The sequence below is a fragment of the Quercus lobata genome, chromosome 2, assembly GCF_001633185.2.
Source record: "Quercus lobata isolate SW786 chromosome 2, ValleyOak3.0 Primary Assembly, whole genome shotgun sequence".
Taxonomy (NCBI): domain Eukaryota; kingdom Viridiplantae; phylum Streptophyta; class Magnoliopsida; order Fagales; family Fagaceae; genus Quercus; species Quercus lobata.
Genome location: NC_044905.1, coordinates 36,711,491 through 36,724,263, shown reverse-complemented (window position 1 = coordinate 36,724,263; position 12,773 = coordinate 36,711,491). Strand labels below are relative to the sequence as shown.

The 12,773-nt window shown below is 35.0% G+C and overlaps 1 protein-coding gene across 1 annotated transcript; it reads right to left on the bottom strand.

The window, feature by feature from the left end:
• Nucleotides 1–1,513: 1,513 nt before the first annotated feature.
• On the bottom strand, nucleotides 1,514–12,220 carry LOC115975482 (very-long-chain aldehyde decarbonylase GL1-9-like). The gene is made up of 3 exons (XM_031096266.1): nucleotides 11,907–12,220; nucleotides 11,363–11,714; nucleotides 1,514–2,475 (listed from the first exon to the last, which is right to left on the bottom strand). The coding sequence occupies exons 2-3, from the start codon at nucleotides 11,591–11,593 to the stop codon at nucleotides 1,933–1,935; spliced, it is 774 nt and encodes a 257-aa protein (XP_030952126.1). The 5' UTR covers nucleotides 11,594–11,714; nucleotides 11,907–12,220; the 3' UTR covers nucleotides 1,514–1,932.
• Between the last annotated feature and the right edge of the window lie 553 nt (nucleotides 12,221–12,773).

Sequence of the window (12,773 nt, the reverse complement as noted above, 5' to 3'; positions counted from 1 at the left end):
TAATCAAGGTCAAATAGAATAGGGAGCAAGCTAAAGCATAAAAGGAAGGAGATTTGAGGATTCTAGTCCAAGTGCCAATTGGCACTTGGTCTAGATCCTCCCCGGATCTTTTCCTATTTGGGTCTATCTGTTTCCATTTTCAAATGGGAGCTAATTCTTTCGAATTTTGACTTCATTTCCTGATTTTCTTGGTCCTTAAGGTTAGCAAATTAATTTCAAATAGGTTTAATTGATTAATTAATTGTCTAATTAATCAATTTCTACCTATTTTGTCAGGAATCAATAAATACTTTGATTTTGGATTAAATTGGATGCATGCAACATTACCATAAATTCTATCCTTAGCCAATAGGAATATGACACATTGTTTAAACCAATCAGAATTAAGAGATTATAATCACTTATGGCTGGGACTGGTTTAATGCTAGTGCATTTTATTGTTAAAACTTGTTACTTTGATATTTTTTTAATTCAATGGTTCGATTAATGCTCATGGACTGTTGCTTTGATCGTTATGACCTCTAGATTTGTTTTATGAAAATTATTTGGAGTTCAAAGAATCAAAATTACAATCTTGTCTTGGAGACATGAGATGGTGATTATATGGAATGCAATGCAAGTGAGGTTAAATGGGAGGCAAAGAATTAGGTGTCTACAAAATGCTATGTCATAAATATTCCCCATCAATTGCCCACCTAGTCTTTTGTCTAAGGTGACAAGTGTCCTTGGGTACGGGACTCACTTTCGAATTTCAATTACTTTATTGGAAGACATCTTTCAAATTTCAATTACTTTATTGGAAGACATAATACTCGTTCTAATTAAATTTAAGTAATTCTAGTACCACATAAGATACTACAATTTTTACCACAACTACACTACCGAATATGACTGATAGTCTGTCACTTTCACATAGATCCATCACTTTTTATCCACCATTTACAGTCTGCCATGTAGACAGTTGTTGCATAAGTTGTGGTGTTTTATGTGGTCTTAGGATTTTAGATTAATTTTTTCAACACATTTAAACTAGCATTTTGACATGGAGTAATTATTGAGTACTCTCAGAGTATCATAAATGCATATTTTCCCCTCTCACATAACTGTGGATCTCACTAATTAAATTTATAGTAAAACCCATAATTCATATGAGAGGGAAGACTATGCATTTATGATACTCTCAGAGTATTCAATAATTTTCCTTTGACATGGAGCAGTTTCTAAACACAACAGCCTTTACCGTTTAAACTTTTCATCTTCTCCTTCAAAACTCACTGTTTTGGCTCAACAAAACTACAAAACTTGATTAAACCAAAAACACTTTTCCGAAGGCTCTTGGCTCTTTTTATATGGTTAATAGAAATTGATGTTTAATCTCTCCTATTTTAAAAATAAACAGTCATTCAAAAAAAATTAAAAAACAGTTCGACAGGGCTAATTTGTCTACTAGCTTGAAATGGAATAAATTCTATTTAGCATGGTCATCAAAGAAAAAGAAGACGCACAAGGCGAATTGGAACAACCAGGGCATGATAGTCTGAATTCAAATCATTAAAGCATTCCAAATTACAAATTCCTTATTTTGCAAACAATTTCTAGCTATCTAAAGCAACATACATGGCAAGTACACCAATCTCAATAGTCCTGAATATCCTAACATTCCATGACAAAGGAAGCAAATATGCTACCTAATAGACAACATAGAATAACACAATTAGAATTCATAATAGATTGGTGGTGCTACAAGAACCGACTGAAAATAGTGTTGAGCAATCAAAAGAGGAATGAAATCAAATTAACTCCGACTGGATGCCTACAATGTAGCCTCTAATAATTCTTTCAGCTTCCCAACACATGGCTCATCCTCAACCAAAAATCATTCCTGTCTGAGTGAGGTTAAAGTAATACACTGAGAAAATTGTTAGTGAACTTCTAGTCTTTCATTGCCCTTGCCTCAAAACCCCCTTCAGGTCGCTTTACTAGATTGTATGGCATGTGCGTTCCAAGAAGTTTATCCCATATGGGAAAGAAAGGTTGAGAGTAGTTGTACTTAAGTCCTTGGAGTTGATGATGGATGTCATGATAAGCACTGTTGTTCTGGAAGACAATATGGAAAATATTGCCAGGCAACCAAAGACCACAGTGATCATCAACAGTTTTAATAACAGCAAAGCAGAAGAAAAAAACAGCTGTTCGTGCAGTCATCCCTGAGACGAGAAAAGAGATTGCCCCACCAAAAGTGTCCAGCAAGAGTCCTTCAAGCGGATGATTGTAAAGGGCCCCAATTGCATAGGGGACAACCAGCCTGTGATGCTGAGAGTGGATGTGGCGGTACAGAAACTTGTTATGATGCATGTAGCGATGCACAAAGTACTGCCAAGAGTCCATGACAAACATTGCAACAACAATCTGCACAATTTGCACAGGAATGGAGGGCTGAATCGTGATCCCTGATGCATTAGCCTTCGAGGTCAGCTGTAGCACCAATGCAAGAACATTAGTCGAACTTAAACAGTAAAGGAACCAAAAAGGAAAAAATAATGTTTTCACTAGCAGTTGATTTGATATACCAAAATGTGAAGTTACCAGCTCTCAACTTCTTAATATGATTTATCAGCCACATATTTATCAACATGATTTGGTTGGTATCTAGTTGTATAATTCTGACAAATTCGCTGATTACTCAGCAGGCAGGCTCACATAAATAATAATGCTACTCAATAAATCATCCAAAAAGCATAAAGGGATGAAATTTTTACGAGGTTTCTTAAATTGAATCAATTGATAGTGTTTTCTTTAATACAATATCCACAATTTGAGTTTAGTAAATTTTCCAAAGATGAAGCAAAAGCAAAAAGTAGATCAAGCAATCTGTGTGATCTCCACAATGCCATGTCAACAATAAGAGCATATCAAACCTTTCATCCATAGCACTATACTGGTAAGATAACATTCAAATGTAAGGGGGCAAAGAAGTTAACATCTTCTTACAATCTGCAAAAAGATGACATTCAATGGGGTTGTGTGTGTGTGCATATATATGTGTGTGTGTGTGTGTGTTCCCTTTTAAGTGTGGGAGGGAGATTCAGACCCTGGATGTCTCTGTTGGAAACACCAAGAAATATCATTCGACCTAAAGGTCATTGGCTTAGATATGAAAGACAGGAAAAAAAATATTTGCTTGTGAACTTGTGTCCATACTGAAACAGATGTGATCATATCCTTTAGCATGGTTGAGGAGAATAATGAGGCAGTAAAAGCATAACTTGTAATCCGGACAGATTTATGCGAACCTTTAATTACTTAATAATACGCTCTGTTTGTTTTGACAAAAACATTTTCTGAAAAATGGTGTGTTTTCGAGAAAACATTTTCTAGAAAACTGGCTTCTTTTCCCATGTTAGGTTGTGACCCTGAAAATGAGTCAGAAAACATCTTCTCTCATTTGACTTGCATTGATAATCATTAAAAATTCTTGTAATTCCAAAAATGATATGACAAAATCTTTCTTTCATGAAACAGACCCCAAATAGGATTTTTTTTTTCTTTTCTTTTTGCTGCCTCGAATGGGAAATTTGATCCTAAATTAATCTATGCAACAACAAAAATAAAGCAGAAATTCAACTAATTTAAGCAAAAAATATTGTTCAAAAAGACAACAATTAGTCAACGTGGCAACAGTTGGTCTGTGGGGGGAGAGGGGAGACAAACAAAGAAAAGTCACCATTTGTGGTGTGGAGTTTATTTGGGATGGTTTTGTTGAGTATGTAACATTTCTGAAAATATTATCTGCTCCATTGGGCTTGTTTTCCAATTCAGTCCCTAACACTAGAAATAGAGAAAATGTTTTCCGCCTACACAAACAAAGCATAAATCTAGTAAAATTGATAACTGATGCAATCATGCAAAAAGTTGTCATTACATACCAATCAAGGCACATACTATGATACTAGCACATGCATCATCAATTAATTTGAACAATTTTAGGGTACTCATAGGAGAAGATGGTGAATAGTGATATTTTTGTAAAAGAGTGGAGGGTGGCTTGGCAAAAGTTTATTTCTCTACTGGAACCACGAATGATGGGTAAATAAGAAATCCAATGTTTATAGGCAAAAAAGAACAAGAGGTATTTGGAGATGTGAGGTTGAAGAAGTCAAATTTGTTGGAGAAACTTAGAGTACTGGTTAGTCTGGAGGAAGATAGATCCTATCAAGTAAGGAGAAAGCATTATAATTTATACAACAACAACAACAAAGCCCGTAGTCCCAAATTTTTGAGGTCGGCTAAGGATCCTCAACAGGATTAGTTAGGGTCAGCCAAATGTATTCTTTTTCTCCATTCTATTCCATTTAAAGTCATAGACTATGTTACTTCCTTGATTGACATGTCCATTTAGACCACTAATACTAATGAGAAAGCATTGTAATTTATCCCAAAAAAAATCCCATATGTGACAAAATGGCACAATCCGGACCATAATGCAATCCAAACCAGTAAGATTAAGTTACATGAATCCTGTGACCAAAACCCAAATTTAACTGTATATGTGGCAAAATTTTAAAATTATAGCAGGTCATCAGATGGTTCTAAGTTTGAACTCACTTCAAGCCCCCTCTTTTTAGTTCTTCTCCCAGCTCTTCTTGTCCATCATTTTTTTTCTTTTAAAATAAGTAATAAAATTGTCTTATGCAGCCTTTATCTCAATAACTTAATAGTAACCTTCCTTTTAAGGCAATCAAGCAAGGTAGATGTTCAAACCCATGCTTAGGCTTTAAGCCTAGGAATATAATGATCCTACATTGTCACAAATGCATCCTGCTAGATACTATGAAAGCTCAAATTGCATTAACTGCAATCAAATGATGCAACGATGCCTGGTGTAAATGATGTCTTAGGTAAGATCTTTTTTTCTTATAGGTAATATAAGAATTATTATTGATGAAAATGGAAAAGAAACATACAATGTGTTCATGAGAATGAACACAGCAAAGCACAAAACAGAACACGACAGAAAACAATCAAGAAACTAAACTAAGAGAAGAAAAAAAAAAACTGAACAAAAGAAGTACATTCTGTAAAACCCCAACACCGAGACCAATCAAAAAGACTTCTCTGGCACAGGCCTATTAACTCAACCAAAGACTTCTCAAAATCTTCAAAGGACCGACGATTACGCTCCATCCATAAAGCCCACATCAAACATCCTAGAATTAAATTCCAAATATCTGAATCATGTTTCCCAAGCCAATGATTCCAACAAAATAATAATTCCACCATAGAGCTAGGCAAGACCCATTGAATATCGAAAGCTTGAAGCATAAAAACCCATAAAGAATTTGCCACATGACAGTGAATATGGAGATGATCCACAGATTCCCCACTGCACCGACACATACAACACCGATTTGCCAAAGGGTGACCTCTAAGCATAAGATTATCCAATGTAAGAATGCAATCATGACCTGCCGTCCATAGAAAAAAAGCCACCCTTTTGGGAACCTTTGCTTTCCAAATGCTCTTCCAAGGGAAGATGAGTTGGGAGTTGCCCTTAACTCATTGTAAAAGGAACGAGTATCAAACTTACCATTTCCATTAAGACCCCAACACAAAAAATCGCTGCCTACTCCACGTGGAAGATGAGCTTGAACAAAATCAAGAAGAGAAAAAGAAGCAGCAAGCTCCCAGTCTTCGAAATCCCTATAAAATCTCAAGTTCCAAAATCTAACATCATTCCCCTCTTGATGACTCAAAACATCAGAAATACAAGCTTCTTTATCAGCTGAAATCACATATTACTCAGGGTAGAGGATTTTAAGGGGATCAACCCCAACCCATCTATCATGCCAGAAATGAATCCGAGTACACCCACAACAAAGGAACAATGCTTAGAAAAGCTTTCCCACCCTTCATTAATACTACACCACAAACCACACCCATAAGTTCTTCTACAAATTTTAGTACTCCAACCCCCTTGACCCTCCCCATATTTAGTGGATATAACCCTCTGCCAAAGATGAGTAACTTCATGCCCGTATCTCCACAACCACGGATAATCTTTCCCACCTTTAGATAAGATCTTAACTACAGATAATCTTTGGAAGAGGCATATTGCAGCGTTAGAGTGGTGATTTATGTGTAAAAGGTGTGGGGAATCGGGGAATCATCTTCTTCTTCATTGTCCTATAGCATATGAGTTGTGGTCTATGGTATTTTTTTTGTTTGGTATACATTGGGTTATGCCGTATAAAGTTAGTGAGTTGTTAGCTTCTTGGCAAGGGAAGTTTGGTAGGCATCGAAATATAGGTTTATGGAGGTTTGTGCTGCATTTTTTGTTTTGGTGCTTATGGCAGGAGAGGAATGCTAGATGCTTCAAGGATTGCGAACAATCTATTCTTGACATTAAGTTTTTCTTTTTCCGTACTCTCCTTGAGTGGAGTTTAGTTTTGCCTTCTTATTCTTGTTTTTCTTGCCCCAATCTTATTGATCGTTGTAATCTAGGTTCTTGATTTGTGCCACTGGTTTTTTTAATAAAATTTTTTACGTTACTTATCAAAAAAAAAAAAAAATGATGCCTGGTGTAAAGTGGTGGAGGACCACAGCAGCAACCAATAAAAACGTATAAGAGGCGTCCAAAAGCTAAATCTAATTTGCAAGCATTAATTAAGCACATGTCGACAAGAGCCTCATACCTCAATCGACACCTCTTGCTGTTTCTAACAGAAACGTAATCCCCTCACCTCCAACTATTGAATTAGCAAAAAAAAATTAGCACATGTCAAACGATGCCTAGGTACTTGGGAACAACTTTTTTTTTGGATAATCGTACTTGGGAACTTGAATAGGCTTGCTAGTGGATGGTGATTTTTATATTTTATTATGTTTTTGGGCATTATAGATGAACAGTTTCGCTGTTCTGGTCAGATTTCTTATACTTTTATTTAATTTTAAGTGTTCAGGGTAAATTTGTAATTTTATAGTTTCTGGAGACGGGCTTTTCTAATAGTCCATTGAATCTTATTTTGGTTTTATTTGAGTTTAGTTTTCAGTTTGGGCTCACTAATAAAAGCCCTAGGAGTCCAACTCTTATATTAGTCACATATTTATATGAACGTAATGCTTTCTATTCAAGACTCAAGAGAAGAATAATACATTTTCTAAATTGTCAAAAAACTATGGAGAGTTATTTGAGGTTTATAGGATACAAAGTTCTTGAAATTCTAGGTGTGATGCCTAGAGGAATATTCTTTTTCTTTTCCGTTTTTAAATTTCCAGCAACTTACATTGCAACCACACATTGATTTGTCACTCTTTTGTTTTTGTTTTTTTTTTTTTGATAAGTAATGAAAATAGATTTGTCACCTTTAAACCCTTAAAATCCAGAATCCTAACCCAAATTTCTCAAAATCCAATCTTGATACCAGGTATGGGGAAACCAAAATAACTCATTCATCTTCTTAATTCATTCAAAATAATGGGCTTTATTTGCTGGACTTCAAAAACAACTTGGTTGGGCTTGGGACACTCCTGTGTCAAATCTATACAGGAATTGCAAATTTGATCTGGTTTCTGTTCTTTTTGTCCTACATCATAAAGACAACCATTCCTACAAGACTGATAACTTTACATATAATGATGTATTACAGTCAGATAGACTCAATATCTAAGCCCAAACTAAGATACAGGCCAATTCCAATCAAAATGCCTATGGAAAAGAAGGTGCATATTTACTCCAAGATGAAGGGTTCATTGTAGTTTTTTTTTTTTTGATCAGTAAGGTTTCATTGTAGTTAGTTGAGTCAATAAGTAGTTTTCATTTAAGTTTTCCAAAAATGGTGTTTTAATTATGAGTAGGATTTATGTGGTTTAAGTAATAGCATTAGTTTTTTTCTTAGTGTTACCAATCTATAATTGGGATGAATTATCTTATTAGATTGTGCCATGAAACTGAAACTAATAGCTTGAAGCTTCGTTTTAGTGTTTCATATTGTACGTGCTCTGTCTTCTGCTAATTACGCTTACTCTTTTCCTCTTCATCTGTTAAACCATCTGCATTTTCTTTCAACCACTTCAAACTACAGTGACGCCATCTTTCAAACCTTTGATTCTATGTCTCCATCAAACAATCAAAGCTGGAATTTCATCAATCTTTTTTACACCTTTATGCAATTTTTTTTCACAACTTTTAACCTTGATCTACTCTACGCAAATTTTACCCAAAAGCCATTAAAATCCTTTTTACACATCTCAAATCTTAAACGCATTATTTACCAAATTATCCAGCATTTTCCTACCTCAGCCAATATCAAAATGAATGATCCTATTACAAATTCCTAGCAAAATTTTGTTTCCTATCAACCATTTGATAGAATGTTCATCAAAGTCAATGGTGCCACACATTAAACTAAATTCCATCTTTGACGCTTCCCTCAAGATACTGAGACCAACATAATGATGTTGACTGTATGAAAGAAGAACTACAAACTATTCAGTCTACCGTTGCCAAATATAAGGGAAGATTGAAGCAACTCTAGAATCTAGATAACATCTAGGCTGCTGTTCTGAACATGAAAGCTATTGGAATTTCTATTAGTGAGAAGATAGAATCTCTAAAGTAAGTCCAAGTTCAGTTTCTATGCCTCCAACACTGCTAGCGCCCACACGTCATTCAATTTCTACAAAAGATGGAACGAACCCTTTTGTTTTTGATAAGTTATAAACTTCATTGAAAATCAATATAAGGAAAAAAATAAAACAAGGCACACAGGCAGTGTGCTAAAAGGCAAAAAAAAAAAAAAAAACTAAACAGGTATGAAAGTACAAAAATCCATCATATCAGGAAGAGAAATGAAACTAACAACATCCAAAGCATTTGCCCATTCAAACAAAGTCTGAAAGAAGAAGTGCTACAACTCATGAATCGACCTTTCATCCCCTTCAAAAGTACGATTATTCCTTTTCCTTTCCCTCCATATGATCCACATAAGACAATGAGGGATCACACTCCAAAGCACCTTGATGAGGGAGACGCAAGAAGATTATTATTTAGTATTATTTATGTTTGCAAGTCAATTGTATTTTTATGTTTTAGGTTTTATTAGTTTATTGGGCTATTAGTATTTTAATTTGGAAGTAAGGTTATTTTTTTAATAAGGCAATTAGGGTTTCCTAGCCAATTAAAACTAGGATTTAGCAATCCTTTATAAGCAACCTATTGTACTCCTTGAGAGTTAGTTGATATTTTGATGAATGAAAAAATGGCCGTTTGGTCTTTCTTTGGTCTAGTGTTGACTCCAAGTCTACCCTAAGTGCTGACTCCTAGTGGTTTTCCCGCTTAGTGCTGACTCCAAGAAAAGCCTAGATACTGACTCCTAGGTCATATCTCTTTATTTTATTATTGTTTCAGTTTTGTTCTAGTTGTCCTACGTCACACATTAGTTTTGGGTCTGTGAAACTTCCGTGACCAACTTGTTATAAATTCCACCACACTACGCAGCATGACCCAGTGAAACCCAAAAAGGAAACACACCATATTTCATAACTCTTAAGCTATTGTGCAATGTCGAAGTAAGTGATCCATAGTCCCACATTCCTCTTACACATGCAACACCAATCCACCACCACCAGTTTTCATCTCCTTAAATTATCAACAGTTAAAATTTTCTGTAAAGCTGCTGTCCAAATAAAAAAGCTAACCTTAGTAAGCACCTTTGGTTTCCACAAAGATTTCCATGGGAAAGGACAGGTGATTGAAGATTGTAAAGCCTTGTAATAAAAGCAAACATTAGAAACACCACGAGGAGAAAATTTCCAATATATTTTATCCACCTCATTTCTTCTCAAAGAAACAGCATACTTATATGATCCATAAAGGAGGCAACTGATTCTAACTCCCAATCTTGAACCGGTCAAATAAATCTGATATTCCAATAGAAAGTGCTCCCTGAAGAGGACATCATCTCAGGGAAATCTCAGCCTTATCCTTTACCACAAGAACAAGTCTGATCCCAAGAAAAGCCAAATTGGTCAATGCAAGAGATGGAAAAACTAGGCATCCAAAAGCAGATTTTAAGGCTGATGGGAAGACCTATAATAAGTCATTTTCAATTATAAAGGTTCGATGTGGACAACATGTACTATAAAGACGGACACTACAAGTTATATTAATGCCATATTGGGTAATGCAGTAAAAATTGGGTGTAATGATTGAGCAATACTCAAAGCAAACTATGCAACATGGATCAGAAACTCAAAGTTGATTATTCATTAAATTAAGCATTGGAAAACTTGGGGAGACTGAGAAGTTCAATTTGACACAGCTAAAGCTTCAGCTTATACTCTAAGGTTGCTTGAGGGTATGGGGAGGATGAAAATGATGTGGATGATTAAATTATCATCATTATTTTCCTTGTACATCCTATTTCACTTCCTTACATATGTTTTTTTATACCCCCCCCCCCCCAGCTTATACTCTAAGGTTGCTTGAGGGTATGGGGAGGATGAAAATGATGTGGATTATTAAATTATCATCATTATTTTCATTGTACATCCTATTTCACTTCCTTACATATGTTTTTTTATACCACCCCCCCCCCGCCCCCGCCCTCCCCGGCCTCCCTGGTGATCCAGTCCTCTTTCTCTCTAGTTTCAAAAAGAATCTGATTGGCAAACAGGGTAAACAATCACGTGTTGCCAAAGTAGGTGTGATGATCATATCTAGCACTGAAAAGCTCAACATGATTATCCCATAAACACTCACAAGGTTTTTAAGACCTCGTTAAAATTTCTTCTCATCATTTCATTTGCAGTACAGCTTTGAAACCTTCTTCCACAAACATGGTTTATCTTTTCCACTTATTCTATATCCTATGCAGTCTACAAATTCAGAGCTTTGAACTCGGATCATAATGCCTCTAATGTTGTTTTGTTATCCTTGCTCTTTTGACAGGAAATGTTATCATGGCATCCCAAGACATGTCAGTAGTTAACTCTTCTCTCTTCATTATTTAATAAGTTGATGTCTTATTAGAACACAATGGGAGGAGCAAGGGGAGCACATTATGCAGTATTTAAAAAAGCTATATTTTCAAAGTGAAGCATAACTTTAAAACTTTCCAGAGATGAAATCACATTACTTGACCGCTCAATAAAACCCAAGCTCCTCAGAACAGAAGTAAACCTACATTTTAGCTCAAGCGAAATGCTCTCAACTCTTAGTTTAGCAGCATGATGTGAAAGGAAACCAATATTAAACATGAAATCACACATATACTAAGCCTTTTAAACAAAAAAAGCAACCAAATTTTGAAACAAATGGCAACAAATTAACACAAAATTAATAGAATTGAGCTGAAAAACCAACCAAGAAGAGCGCCTGTGCGACAGTGGCTTGCACGAGCTGCTGAAGCAAGACACCCTTAACAACAGCAGAAAGCGGCACAGAATTCTTCTCATCCTCCTCCTTTCTAGTATGCAACCGGAAATTCTCCAATGGAGGCAGCAGCTGATAGAACCCTGCGTACAACCAGTACACCACAATTGGGGCAAAAGTCCCCATTGCTTCGTCGCTCACATACCCTTCCCAAAAAACCATGGCTATGCTCGGAAATTATAATATCAATTTCTTTCAGCTTCAAAATTTAACTCAAGGAATTCGAATTCTGAACCCGCATTACACCTCAAGATCTAGAATTTCTATGTTCTTGTTCTACACCCTGTAAGAGAATATAAATTGTGATTTTAAATCTTACGTATAATGACACTTTGTTGTAATGTGGAACCTGAAATTCAAGTTTTGATTTTCTTTTCATTTCCTACCATTTTCTCAGCAACCAAACAAAACCCGCACAAATTATTTTATTTTATTTTTTACCAAAAAAACAAAACAAAATATTTCAAAGACTTACCGAGATCAAAATGCCGTATTCTCAGAAATTTTTCCGTTGAGATAAAAGTTGGGGTTCGGATTCAGATCTAGAGCTTAATCGGATCAACAATTGGAAATGCTTGTTTGTAATTTTTTTTTTTTCAAATGATTTATTTGTATGAGAATATGAAAACCGATCTTCGTTTGGGAGAAAAGAAAATCATTTTGCTCTTTTTCTTTTCTTTTTTTTATTAATTTATTTTGTTTTTGTGGTGATTAAATATGTGTAGAGATATTTCCAGCTCAGATGATCTTTATTGATTCCCAGTTACACACGTTTGAAACTTGCATAAAGTGTTTCTGAGGTGGAAAATGGTAAAATTATTCCAACTGTTATTATATATATTTATATATATATATATATATATATATAAAGCTTACAAGCTGATGGTTCAATGAATGTAATAAGTGAATTTTATAACTGAATATTTGAATTGTCTTTATGTAATTGGGACACCTCACACCTCAGTTTATAAGCTCATTGTAATTAGACTAGTGTATCATGCACTTTTACATACATGTATGGAGGCTTCCAAAATATTGTACCTAAAGTGAAAAATAGAAAAAATTAATAGAAATATATAATTTAAATTGAAGAACAATTAAAAATAATAATTAATTGTGTTATAAATGCACAAGACATCACTCAACAAGAATCAAAATTTTCTAAAATTCTTAGAGTATTCTACCTTCTAGAATTCTCCAATAAATCATCAACGTCCATTTAAAACAAAAGGTTAAAGTTTAGGGAAGGGCTTGTGTCTAATGGAAGTTTCCACTGAACACAAGCCGCACCCTAAAATTTATGCTATGTCACAAATCCAACTGAACAAGTTGAATGGTCAAA